The 14330-nt window shown below is 43.8% G+C and overlaps 1 protein-coding gene across 7 annotated transcripts in view; it reads left to right on the plus strand.

The window, feature by feature from the left end:
• The window catches only part of ST7 (suppression of tumorigenicity 7), a 313492-nt gene extending 299698 nt beyond the window's left edge, over positions 1-13794 (plus strand). For 5 of the 7 annotated variants that reach the window (XM_053608647.1, XM_053608648.1, XM_053608651.1 and 2 more), the window contains 3 exons: positions 2489-2581; positions 5420-5559; positions 13448-13794. In XM_053608647.1, the coding sequence (XP_053464622.1) occupies positions 2489-2581; positions 5420-5559; positions 13448-13543 (329 nt within the window). In that variant the 3' untranslated portion in view covers positions 13544-13794. Of the gene's footprint in view, positions 1-2488; positions 2582-5419; positions 5560-6348; positions 6919-13447 lie in introns of those variants that run through there. The other 2 variants (XM_053608652.1, XM_053608653.1) reach the window with 2 other exon arrangements.
• Positions 13795-14330: the final 536 nt, after the last annotated feature.

A 14330-nucleotide genomic window follows, 5' to 3' on the forward strand; every position in this document is an offset into this window, starting at 1 on the left:
AGCCACATAGCTTTCATGGAGCAGTTGCGTGTCTTAGCAGTGAAAGGACCCAGGAGGTGGGAGGTGAAGCTGGCAAGGCTTATGCAGCGCCTCTTCCCAGCGCTCTGCACACCTCCCCTGCTTATCTCATACTTTGCTGGACCCTGCACAGCAGGGTGGGTAAAGGATAGAATTGCAAGCAGAAATTGTATTTGCTTTTGTTTAGTGAAGCCAAAGGCCTTAATATTATTTTATGAACTCAATGTAAATGACAACTGACATGAGAGAGAGATTTTAAGAGCACCATAAGCATCTTAACAATCATGGGTGGAGGGCAATCTAGGAAATGCGTGTACAGCCTTTTTGAAGCAGTATATAATCAGTGTTTCCACACTCCAAAAACAAGAAAAGGCCAGAACCAATTAGAAGAAGAAAAAGACTAAGTTGATGCACAAAATCCTGTATGCATGCTAAATACTGGAGTAAAAAACAGTTAGCATTTGACTGAAAAGACACAAACCAACCATTAGATTTCTATGGTTGAATACTCTCAAGATCTCACGTTCCTATATTTCATTTGAAAAAATTGTTCCCTGAAGTGTAAAATGACTTCAATTTTGAATAAAATTTAGCATTCAAATTTATAGCCAGTTTGAAAACTGAGGGTTTATTTATATCATGTGACCCTGAACAGATCCTTAATTACAACAGTGTTTGGCACATGGAAAATCTGGATTTCAAAAAGAAAGAAAAAGAATAAAGAAACAACTTCGCACGTAGGTTTTTCCACATTTTTCAGATGCTTTCATAGCAGCCATCATTTATGGGAAATGGTATTAAAATCCTGCCATGTTGTAGTTTAAATTTAAATTCAATGCTTCCTAGAAGAGATTTTAATGTATTCTATAAAAGGCACTAAAAGGTTTGTTTTGTTTTTGTGAAGGTTTTTTATGTTCTCTTGAAAGTCTAATTCTAATGAGCAAGAGATTTGGTTCCTTCGGATGGTCTTTGTGTGTTAACAACCTGTGGAAGGAACATCCCTCTTGCTTGTTCTAACGGGCAAAAGTCATCTTTGTTTGCATGAAAGCAAAGGTCTGATTGAACTAGGGTGAGCCTTTCATTTTAAGAAGAGTTAAAGTCTGGGGGTGTTTTTAATGTTTTAATCTCTGTTTAAGAGGTTTCTGTTACGAGAGGAAAATTGATAACATTTTTACCTCAGCAAACTGCCAGCAAACTGGCTCTGCTCTAATCCCACATTTCTAGTGATTTATATTCTCCGTGGCAATGTGCTGTAACCTCAGAGTGATACCACTGTGGTGTAGATGGACTGCATTCCAAATGCTGGGATCACATACATAATGTTTTTACTTTTAAATAATATTCAGACACCAGAATAAATACCATATGTGCACTGATGCTGGTTACAATGGAACCTTGTCATTTCTCGTGAGGGAGAACATTCTTTGTTTCTGATTCCTGTTTGAAATAAGTACACAAAAGATAAACATGTACACTGACAGCATTTTGAGAGGCTTTGGTAATCACACAGCTGAGGATATAGCTACGACTCCCCGAACTGTGTCATTTAAAACCGAAAGTATTGCAGTGTGTTGCCGCCATTCCTCACCGGCATACACTAGAGCAAGGATTGTTACCTGACATTCCCAGGGCAGGGATAGTGTACACACTGTATGTCTACAGCATGCTGTAGTTAAAGGACATCTGTCGAAGAAAAATTACCCCCAAGAGCAGTGTTCCTAGAACAGTGAGACTAACACACTGATGACATTGGAACAGGAAGAATAACACACTTGATAATGGGAAAGGATGGATGGATTGGAAAGTCATAATTCAGTGTGAGGCCTGATGTCATCTGATGCCACAAAAGCAGAATTTAGGTGGCCTAATGTCATCAAAATACAGATAATCTCTCCAGATCCATTTTTCCCCACATTATATCGAAGATTTAAAAGTTTCATAAAGTTTAGAAATACCTCCTAAGTCAGGCATTTTTAGATTTTTATTTTTATCCGTCTTGATTGGAATTCTAATCCACTTCAACATACTTTTTGTATAGATGTGGTAGAACGTCTTTCATATTTGTACCTCTGTAACACACTCCAACAAGTCAATCCACGTTTATTTTTTGGGGAAGCATTTCAGTCCGGGTTTGCATTGTTACCATTGGTTCATCTATATTGGATTAGTGCTTATAATATTTTAATAGTATTTTGCAGATGAGGAAAGGCTGGGCATTGATTTCAATGGCTTCCTTGCCCCTCTATACCTTTATCCCCAGCCAGAATATGTAGAGTGAGATTAATGTGTGAGTTACACATCACAGTTTATCTCTGACATTTTACCCGGCATGTGACTTAGCTGGGTGAGGCTCGCCTCCTTTGTAGAAGTTTACTCTTATAAAATTGCTCAAAAGTTTTTGAAGATGGGAAGTTGTAAGACAAATATTGAACATATTGAATGTACCTAACATACTGTTTCTCCTTTTCAGCTTTTCGAATGATCCCTTATCCCTTGGAAAAGGGGCACCTATTTTATCCTTACCCAATCTGTACAGAAACAGCAGACCGAGAGCTGCTTCCATGTAAGTCTCCTCTCCTTCAGCCAGTAAGGCGGGTGTGACAAAAGGTGGGGATGGGAAGAGATGGGAATGATCAATGTTTATAATGTTCCCGGTCTTTTATTACTTTTCTCCCAACCCCTGTCCTTATTTGATAGCGTTTGTTTTAAAGTGAATTATGTGAGTGGATTTGGCTTCCTGTTCCTCCAAGCCTCTCCAAATTCATCAGAGGGAAGGATGCCAAAGGACTGCACTTGAGATGAGGAAGCCTCATGTGCTGAGTGGCCCAACTACAGGGAACCCTGGTTTGGGGCTGCTCTTTGCTGGTCTGGCCCATCGCGAGGGTTCCACCTGAGCTCTGCAGCTGGTCAGCCATGGTCTGCACAGGGTAGAGTTTGGAGAGGAAGTACTGGCTTATGAGGGAGCTGCAGTGGGTCAGGGACGGGAGGGCAGCACCAGGATGCTGGCACCACCAGCAGAGGCGGAGTCGTGGGGCAGGGTTGGGGAGTGCTTGCTCTGCATTGATGCGGCGCTCTCAGCTAGAGGGGTTTCCCCTGAGTGCCTTGTGGCTCGCACCCAGGAGCGCGTGTAGCATGTGCCGAGCACACGTGCAGCCTCAGCACTGTATAAAAGCACACAAAGGAAAACCCTGCCCTCGAGTACCTTACAAGCTAGCAGGCTGATGGCCCATACCACATGTGGAAAATATTATTTTGGTTTACTGTAATATAACATTGTTTTGACAATGCAGGGTAAATAGTTATTATCAAATCATACTGCGTACAAGGATCATGTCCAGGCTGTTCATGTGGCCCTGACTTAGGACATATTTTTCTCCCTCAGATAATAAGCTCCAAATTTTGGCTATTCCCTCATCCCCGTCCTTTCTCCTGCCACCACCCCCCTTTCACCAGCCCCAGCTATATCAATATCTCATAGCTGTTACATATGTACATACTTTGACCAGAGGAAAAGTGTAACTTTGGAGCCCTGGGTGCATAGTAAATTTTCAAATGCCAGCATTATTGAACCAGTCATAAATCTCCAACATGGTGGGGATCTAGGTGCAAAACTTAATTGCTGTCAGCAGATTGAAGTAGCAGGAGGTACCTGACCTGTTTCCTTGCCAGCCAGACCCAATGTGAGATTTGTTACTTTAGGGAACTGGGAGATCTCAGTGATGTGTTCCTTGTTGTTCAAGTTTTATTGTAAAAAGGGGTCCAATGCTCCCACAGGACATTAGACTTGGTTTCAGAAATTCCTGCCGTGGGCCTCAGTGTTCCTTCTGAGTCCTCCTTCAGGGAGATCCTTGTTAATGTCTCAGTTTTCTGGTAAGAAAAGCAGTTTTCTGAAAAGTACCATGTTTTTAAATGTTTTAATTGTATCCAATTAAGTTTCCATGGGGATAGTTTAGTTATTAGAACAAGATTACAGTCCTTAAAGGAAATTTTATAGGGGTATTCTTTATTATACTGAAATAGAAAATTATGGTCCACGTTTATTTAATTAAATGCAGTGGTGCAAGTCTGATCCCCCTCCAAAATCTTTTTTTGGTTGGTTGTTAAGGGTAAGGATATGAAGAGGGTAGATTGTTTTAAATGCTACCTATATTCTGCACGTAGAAAGTATAAATACTGCCCCACTGGGCCCTGAGTGAAACGTGGCTCCAACCTGTGTTTGAATGTTAGCAGGCGGACTCACCTGGGTTCAGGTGGGCTTGCAGAGCTCTCCACCCTCCATTTTCGGCAGCGTGCATTGCTGTTAGGACTCTGATAGTAAGAGTTAGAGGAAAAGCCTTCGGCTCTTATATGTCCTGAGGAGAATGGGTGGGATCCTTTGGTTAGAGTGGTGATATTGCTCACCTGCAGCGTCACAACCCCACCCCAGGGGCTCTGGCAGATAGCTCTTTCTCCTCTGTGCAAGCTAGCCCTAGTTTCCCTGGTCTACACCCCTATCCACCTAGATAGTCACAGGCAGCCACATAATGAGCAGAAAGAAGGAGCCAGTTCGTGGCTTTTGTACCACGGCATTTTGTTTTTCCCAAGCCTAGTGGTTGAAGTGTAAAAGTTATGAGAGGGACTGTAAAGAGCACTGCCTTTTTTTTTTTTTTACGGTAATTGTTGGAAGTATATTTATCATCAAGTGTCACTTACAATTGCAGATAACCCTAACCACCTTGCCCTTCACCCTTTGCGAGTTGAATAGGCCATCATGTGAGGGCTTTGCTAAATGTCTCTCTATCAGGGCGGCACCCTCCACTAACAGACTGAGAGTGTGCCAGGAAAAAATACAAGATAAACTAACATCATCTTAGTATATTGACTTAAAGTAAGAAAGCCCTTTAATCTTTGACAAACAGGCAAATTTGGGTCAAACTTATATAATTACATAGTTGTTAAACAGTTTTGTATTGGATTAAGTCAAATGCTTATTTAATTGTTTAAAAAAAATACCTGAGGGTGAAAATGTAGATATGGGATTTTTCAATATACTTGATTTGGGGTTTTCCAGGTTTTTTACAATGAACTTGTGCTTTATAATTTGCATGAAAATTTGTTTTTTGTTTTTTTTTGTTTGCTTTCGAGAAATGAAAACTATACAGTATTGTCTCTGCCCACTTACGTGGGCAAATTAGTCCATCATGCCTCCAGCTTGAGTGCTAAAGGTTGGACATGGACTTGAGCACCAAGGCCAGTCAGATGCTGGCTGTGGTTTGTCAAGGACCCTGCCCTACCCTTTTCATTTCCAGCAGGCTTTAGGCTCTTTTTTCCAAAGCTCTGAAAGATCAGTCCCACCGTAGAGAAATTCCCTGAGAAGGCCTTTCACTCCAGCCCTAACATTTCCCTTTTATCATCTCCACAGCTTTCCATGAAGTCTCAGTTTACCCAAAGAAGGAGCTTCCCTTCTTTATCCTCTTCACTGCTGGATTGTGTTCCTTCACAGCCATGCTGGCCCTCCTGACACATCAGTTCCCGGAACTCATGGGGGTCTTTGCAAAAGCTGTGAGTGTTTACCCAGAGGGAGGCCTCAGGGGGTGGACAGGGACAGCAGAGGAAGACACATGAAAGAAGAAGGGACTGTCATGCAGAAGTGGATATGAACCTATCTGTTCACTGTTGAATTTCCATTATCTTCAGTGAAATCAGAAAGTTAAGAGTCAAATGAGAAGGTGTGGGCTGTCAGTGCTTGCCTGGTCTCATTTTACAAAACAAATTTTCAGCAGTTTCTGAAAGTTGCATGAGGTCCAAAAGGATGAAATAATTTAGGGTATCGCACAAATGAAAAATGTGTGGGAAATTATTCAGTTTGGTATCAATCAAATGATATTATTTCTCATCTGTGGATATGTGGGTTTTTCCTTCATGAAGGACAAGATTTACATTTTCAAAGAGTATTGAAATATTTTTTTAATGGCTACAAACCCTTGACTTGTTTAGGGAATGAATTGAGAGGGTGTAAAAGGCTTTAGTATTAAGAAGTCAACAGACATATTTACTTTTAGAAATATGGAAATCCATTGTGAGTCTTTAAGGAGGTTGAGGAGAGCAGCTTTAATAAGAAAATCCATCTGCATTGACAGCCAAGACCCATTGTTTCTTGGCTGAAAACTTACCATTTCAACCTGTACATGTGTAAGGATAAGTCTGCTGAGTTTGTCACAGATGAGTTTCAAACAGAAGGTATAAGGAAGAGTGTCAGTTGTTCCCCTGGAACTCCGTCCAGATTTCAAGGCAAGTGGAATCAGAAAGGATGATTTCTAACTTGGCTGGGTTGATTTAATCCCTTTCCAGATGATTGACATTTTCTGCTCAGCAGAGTTCAGGGACTGGAATTGCAAGAGTATTTTCATGCACATTGAAAATGAACTGGAAATCCCACTGGCACCTCAGTCTCAACATTTCCCAAACTGAATTTATCACTCTTCTTCCCCCATCACCAAAATTTCTCTTCCTCCTGTGTCTGACATCCACCAGTGGCCCTGCCATCTACCCAGCTACTCAAACCGGAAACCCGGCAGCCCTGCCAAACTCTTCCCTCTTTCACTCCCACCTCGCATCTCTCTCAGCCTTCTCTGTCTTGTGGTTCTAACCTACTAAGCAACGAGGCATTCAGTGCGTGTGATTCACCTCTCCTTTCCCTCCTTCCCACCGCATCTCTCTTAGTTTAGGCTCTTCTAGACTTTTACTGTGGGTTAACTGGTCTCCTTGCTTTCAGTCTGATCCTCCCTCCGCCAATCTTTCTAAATTGCCCATCTGAGCATGACACTGCCCTGCTTGAATTTCTCCAGCAGTTTCCCACCCACTTAAGGACCCAGTCCCAGTCATTAGCATGGCACCCAGTGTCCTTCATGGCCTGGATTGCGCTTGTCTCTGTGGCCTCGTCTCTCCCACCGCTCACACAGACGCCTCTCTTCGCCGTAGTGACTCACAGAAGCACAGGCACGCCTGATTGCCTTTGCACGTCCGGCTGCGCACTGTGTGGACAGCCCTTCGTCACCACCCCAGGGGTCCACTCTACTAATAGCTCTCCATTTTCTTATACTCAACTTTCTTTAAATGTTGTCTAAACTGAATTGGGTGTCTCTCTTCTGTGATCCCCAGTATTCCGTGAATACCTATATTATCACAAGTGTACTGTATTATAATTGTTGGACACTTGTCCGTCCCTGTTTAGAATGTGAGCTCCTTAAGAGCAGGACCTCGTCTCCCTCGTCTCTGTATCCCCAAAACTTTGCACAGTGCCTGGCACATAGTAGATTTTCAATAAGTGATTATGAAGTAAATAAATGTTAGCGGTCTCTGCAGAAAGAATCAGTGTAACAATCAAATACAGCTTAGCATTTCTTCTCTTTTGTATTTATAATCATAGCCTCTTAGAGTTGAAAGGGACCTTAAACAGATTGCCTTTAACAGTGACCCTGCGAGGAGAAATAGGGTCTAGACTATTTCCAGCCACGAGGCTTACCTAGTTAACATTGAAGCCCATTTCATTACTGGATCACTCAGAACTCATCCTTCCATGTGTACTACTAAAATCTGCATGCCTTTAATTTCCGCTTGTTCTACAGTCTGAGAGTACACCCAACAGGTCTGCTTCCTCTTGTAGATTTCTGGGATAGCTCACTTATTCACGGCCACCTCGGACTAACTACTTCTTTTTCCTCTAGGCAGAATATCTTAAAAGTCCTGTAGTCTTCTGTACATGGCCTGATTTCTAAACATAGTTACCACCCGAGCTGCCACCATCAGTGTACCTTAGCTTACGGGCCTGTCCTTATTTTCTTCTTACTCCCTAGTCAACCGCTGAGTAAAAGTAGTTGCCAAAACTGAGTAGATTAGAATGTGAAAATTTAAAATAAGGATATATTTATAACATGAGACCATTACTGTCCCCTGTTTTGGGTCTCCCTGAAGTATTTTTAGAGCATATTTCTAAAGTGTGTCCTTGCTTCAATCCTCTTCATTAAACTAACTGATAGCACTCCCTGGGAGTTTAGGATCAGCACAGGGGTTCTCAGCCTCTGGGAGGTACATTCACCTGGCCACATCACCAGAAATTCAGAATCTCGAGTCTTAACACCCAGGAATCTGTGTTCTTACCAAAGATCCCAGCAGATTCTGAGGATAGGAAATGAGGACCACATTTCCTTCCAAGGACACTGGTCTCAAGAAAGCTGGGCCTTTGAGCAACCGTTTCCAGCTGGGGGATGTGCTGGCCAAGCCACTGGGGGAACACTTTCCCAGCCCCAGTGGTTTTAGCCTGGCTGGACCTTGGAATCACCGAGGGAGCCTAAAAATTGCTAATGTCTGACCCTTCCCCAGGGACGGTTGGGGTCTGCATGGGCAGCTGAGTTATCAGATGACAACTCAGACACCCTGGTGACTCGGGTGTGAAACAAGGGCTGAGAACCACTGTCTTGAATGAAAGGGCTGATTGCCTTGGGCGGGGTGGGGGGGGTTGCAAGGGAGGGTAGGTAGATCACAGCTTGGTAGGAAAGGCTGTGTGGCTGTCGCTCCAGGATATCTCAAAGGGATGGTAGACAGGAGGCCACTCTTTTCATTCAGTGTTTCTAAATGATTGGATAAAATACAAGTCTGCCTTCAGAGTCCTTACATTTTACATACCAAGGTGTGCTAGTTTGGTCATCTCCCCCTAATTTCCAAATGTAGTTTAGGTAAGTTTGCTTTGAAATCTCTGTGTAGACAGTGGCATTCATCTTGGTCTTCATTAAGGTCTAGCCGTTTGTATAACGTCTGGAGAGACTTCACGGGGAAGGAAGATGGATGGCCTGAATGAGACAAGCCCTGTCTCCCCCTCCCGTCTTCTCTGGACCTTCCCCTGGTCACTTCATCAGGCCCCTCCCAAAGCCCCCACCCGGCACGTAGGTTATCTCACAACTGCCCTAGAGGCTGCCCGCAGCCATTTGCAGCTTGTGAAAGTGGTTTTCTCAGCCCTGTCCTGAGATAATGTCCCTGGGATAATGACTTTTAGTAGATGCAGAGAGATTGCACTGCCACCCCCGAGGCTTCACAGCTTGGGAACTGTCCAGTGTGTTTACAGTAGATTCATAGATTCGCAGCCAGTAAGGAAGCTCACAGGGAAGTGGGAACCACTGGAAAATAGTAAAAGGAGCAGCTTCCATTGGCTTTTCCCCTCTAATCTAATCTATCTCAGTGATTTAGGACTAACTCTTCCTAGAATGTTTGGTTACCAAGATAAGCTTGCGCATATAAATAAGTTAACGCTCCAAACGCTCCTTATAGAATGTGGGAAGGTCAGTGTGCTGACCCCTCAGCTTTCAAGGGCCCTGTCTTTCCTCCTCTGGTCTCGCTCCTTCCCTGAGACTGAGCGCCTGACTTCTGACTCTCATCTTCACTTATAGGCCCTGACCGCTTTGAAGTCTGATATTGATTACAGTGAACTGTCAATTGTCCAATCGCAATGGGGCACCTGGAACTTATTCAGATAAGCAGAGGAGTCTCGAATGTTAACGAAGCATGCTAGGAGCCGTGACCTTCTTCCAAGAAACGGTGTTTCAGCTGGAGGAGGAGCAGGCAATTGAAGTGTCACTCTCCCTTTTTTTATTAGTTCAGTTGCTTTTTCTCACCACAAGACACTGATTGAATCATGGATGTTTTGGTTAAAAATTTGACCATGTATCTATCTCTGCCCTCTGGACAGAAGTTTTGGACAATAAGATAGATGGACTGTTCCTGCCTGGTGTTGCTCGTTCAGGTTTAACTGTTGAAGCAAAGACTTTACTCCTAAGACTAGAAGGGAAGCCACTGTTTCTGTGGATCTCTGACCAAAAAGTATTGACTTATTTTCAAACATATCAAAAATTACAGCTGAGCACATCAAGCAAAGGGTGCTCCTCCAGACTTTGTTGTGATTCCTCCCAATGAAACCCTCTGCCCTTTATCTGGTGACTAAGTGAAAGGGCTCAGCAGCCTCAGATGCCTCCTTGCTGCACCTCAGCTTCTCCTGGTGTGTGTGAGATGGGGAAGAGGTAGGGAGGTGGCTGCAGCAGAAAGTGGCTTAGTAATGAAGGGAACACTTCTCAGCAGGGCTTCTGTGAGAGCATACCTTAGGCACTCTCAGGAAAAGTTCAAGGGAATTTTTCTCAAGTCTTCTATTGATGGAACTTTCTAGATGCGAGAGAGGGAAGTAAATCATTACATACATTGGAAGCACTGGGGTTTAATTCTCTTGTAGAACCTTGTTGAGAAGGGCAGATCTAAGAAGGGCCTACTGTATCTTGCTTTGTAGTATGGGAAGGAGGGGAAATTTGTGGACGTAAAGCAGGGCGAAGGTCTCCTCTGGATTTTCAGAGGCCTCGCTATTATGCTTTTTATCCAAGTCAGGTCAGTGCCCACAACAAAGCAAGCAAACGAAAATGGCCTTTATTTTGAGCCAACTTTGTAACATCGTGTCCATTCATTCTGCAACTCAAGCTGAGGCTGCCTGATCGCTCCCCCCCCCCAACCATTTTAAAAAATGGAATTACCCAGAGGGTGACTTTGAGTGATGCCTTTTATCTCACCACACTGGCTCCTGCTAACCTTTGGCAGTTCCTTCACCACTAAGTCACAACTTCAGCAGTTATAAATCTGTTCTTGCCCGTATCTTTAGGATATGATAATTTCATCATGAACACCACCTTATTTATTAGAGCCCCACTTCCAGCACCTATCAGAATCTGATTTATTCAGACACTTGAGTACACGGTTTCTTTTTACAGAGTTGAGTGTTATAGGCAGATGCTGTGGTCCACGGAGCCTTGGTGGTCTTTGATTACATATATGTATGTATCAGTATGTATGTGTACATATACAATTATGTATGTATACTTATATTTGTATATATTTAATTTTATAATGTTATCATGTTGGGTTAATGCAGTCAGTGGCCTTGCTCCATATTATCCTCTCATAACCAAGATATGTTTTCACTGGCAGCTTGGGCACCTGTGGTGCCTTTGAGGTGTATTCATGAATATAGCTCTAAACTGAAAAGGGGAAGCCACCCATCCTGTAGAGTGAGCTTCCCAGGTAATTTGGTGCACTCAATGAAGCATAATCTGAGAAGGTGATCAGAGCCTGCCGTACATCTAACATCCACTTAAGGCAGAACTCCCTCACCTTTGTTCCAGTACGAACATGGCTGCCTGCTTCTTCTTTTTTTCTTTTTTTGTAGAGATAGAGTCTCACTTTACTGCCCTCCGTAGAGTGCCGTGGCGTCACATGGCTCACAGTAACCTCCAGCTCTTGGGCTTATATGATTCTCTTGCCTCAGCCTCCCGAGCAGCCGGGACTACAGGCGCCCGCCACAACGCCCGGCTATTTTTTTTGTTGCAGTTTGGCCGGGGCTGGGTTTGAACCCACCACCCTTGGCATATGGGGCCGGCGCCCTACTCACTGAGCCACAGGCACTGCCCAGCTGCCTGCTTCTTAACTGCAAATCCAGCCAGGCATTCAAAGCCCTCCCTGGCACCCTCTTTCTACCTTTGAACTTTCCCTCTAGCTATTACAGCAGTTTACTATCTCCCGGTCATACTTTGCTTTTTCCTTTCTGTTCCAGCTGTTTACTGAGCCTCGAGAGTCCATCCTGCTCATATTCCTTTTCTTACCAACCTTACCCCATCCCTATCTCTTGATATTCCAAACATCCATCCATTACAGTCTTTTCACTAGCCTCATTTTAAAATGTTTTTTTTTCCTGATCCTTTCAATGAACAGATTCTGTCCCTTTCCCCAACCCTCCTGGTGCTCTGTGCAGGCTTCTGTCCTGAGATCTGTCGTGGCCCATCTGGTTATGACTTGGCTCTATCCAGATCTGAGTGGCTCCTTCCCCACTGAGCTTTGAGCTTCCTGACAGTGGGAGTTTTGTCCCAGACAACTTTATATGTCAGCCAACACTTAAGTGCCTCACTGAGTAATGATGTAAAAAACAGATTGGAGAAGGATTTTCAAATCTTACATAAGTTTCCATTATACCAATCTCACACTTGATGATCCAGCTATAATGTGTTACAGTCCTTCCCAGTGTGTATTCTACTGGTCCTTTAAAAAAAAAAAAAAAAAGGAAAGACTCTGAGGTCGGTGAATTTGAGGAACTTGCCGACCATGTCTCTTCTTGAAGACCCTCAGAGGAGCCTGCTTTAACTCCATTAAAAGCACTGCCCCCCCCCCATATATGTATTCACACCTTCACTTCCCACTTGGATGGGAAATTCTTGGTGGTGAGATGGACGAGGAGTTAGGACACAGGACTCCATGGTACAAGAACCAGGTGTCATACCCTACACGGCCAGATGATACCTTGGTTTTGAATGGAGACAGAGGACAAGGAAACCATCCAAATACACTGTCTTCCCTGACAGGGACAGGGCACTTCTTCTGCCACATGCTGGATGCTTTGTGGAATGATTCTTCACAAGAACATAATCAGAATGGATTTGAGATCATGTTAAATGGGTCTCAGGGAAAGCACTGACTTTCTTCTTTTTTTTTTTTGAAATCATCATCATTTTTTTTTTTAATTGTTGGGATTCATTGAGGGCAAGAAACCAGGTTACACTGATTGCATTTGTTAGCTAAAGTCCCTCTTACAATCGTGTCTTGCCCCTAAAAGGTGTGGCACACACCAAGGCCCCACCCCCCTCCCTCCTTACCTCTCTCTGCTCTTCCTTTCCCCACCCCTCCCTCCTTCTTTCTTAAAAGGCACAGCTAATGACCATTACTCTCTCTATTACAAGCACAAGGGAATTTAGTAACTACATGAAAAGGTTCCCCAAGCCCCACTCAGCAGCCCCTCTGCAACAGGGACAAATCTCGGTGAAATCAGCCATTTGCTATCTTTCCCCAGGGTCCATGGTGCACGCCGCTAAGCAGGTCACTCAAAAATAAGCAGGGCTGCACAGGTGTTCAGGAGACAGAGGGATCGCAAAGCAGTTCACACTCAGCAAACTTGACTTTAAAATTGGTTTTCCCAGTTAAAGTGAATTCTGCACTCAGCGAGACGGGAAGCTGGCCTAAGTTATCACCATTTGTCAACTCTTCTGCCCACTTGACCCCCGACTGTCATTCCTGTTTGATGATGCTCATCGTCTGCAGGGACAGGCACCAGATCCCAGAGACCAGTGGGAAGACCTGGGGACTGTGGCCAGCTGTCAGGGGAGCGGGGGCTGTCAGCAGACACTCGTGCCCGTTATCTAAGCTAGGGACTGGAATGCAGTTTGACCATCAGCCGATGTTTCCTGTAAACATAAAGATGAAATGGAAGCCCTTGGAGACTTTGGTAATGCCGACGACGGAAGATGAAAGCGTGGTTTGCTTTATGGTCTTGAACATTGCTGTTGACTTCTGTGTCTTTCTGGTTTCCTTGCAGTTCCTCAGCACGTTGTTTGCCCCCTTAAACTTTGTTATGGAGAAAGTGGAGAGTGTCCTCCCGTCCAGTCTGTGGCACCAGCTGACGCGGATCTGAGGGAAGCCCCTTCCCCAGCTCACCTCACACAGCCGGTTGCCACGTCTCCTCTGTGCCAACTCCTTGTGGACCGCAAGAAAGCATGACTTTGAAAAAGGGAAGCCATTCCGGAGTATAAAATGTTCACGGACTGTCTGTTCCATATTAAAAGCTGTTTTTGTTGTACAAAATTACTGATGTTCAGTTCTATTTTATTTTGCCTTCAGAAAAGAAGAAAAAAGTAAAAAATAAACTTTTGTGTATTGCAGCAATTAGTTGTATCTTTCTATGTCTTCCAACCCTAAAAAGTATTGATGTCACAGAAACCCACAGGTTTACACAGAATTTTTAGGGGCCCAGGTTTGCCGTATGCCACCCTGAGCTGCTCTGTGCTGAGGGAATGCATCTCAGTGGGGCCGGAGAACCCCTTAGAGCAGGAAGCTTGGAAAATGGAATCTCTTCTGTTCAAAGTGCTATAGCTTCTTCAACCCAAAATGGAATGTCTTTCTAGGCCAAATGCCCTCCAAAAACAGGCTTCCAAAATGAACCACCAGAAACATGAATGAAACAGAACACATGCCCTGGCAGGGTGTTTTGGTTCAGACTGTACTTACTGAATAGTATTCAGCACAGTTGTTCTAGGAATCATTTTGTTTTTGCTGTTTGAACATCATGGGAAGAAAATTTCCAATGAGAAGCTACAGACCCAACGGTCTATTTTAGAACCTGGCCATTTTACCAACATCACCTTTTAAAAAAAATTTTTTTATAACAGTACTTTAAAAAAAAAATCATGTTTGCATTCCTG

Source organism: Nycticebus coucang, chromosome 11 (genome assembly GCF_027406575.1).
Source record: "Nycticebus coucang isolate mNycCou1 chromosome 11, mNycCou1.pri, whole genome shotgun sequence".
Lineage (NCBI taxonomy): Eukaryota > Metazoa > Chordata > Mammalia > Primates > Lorisidae > Nycticebus > Nycticebus coucang.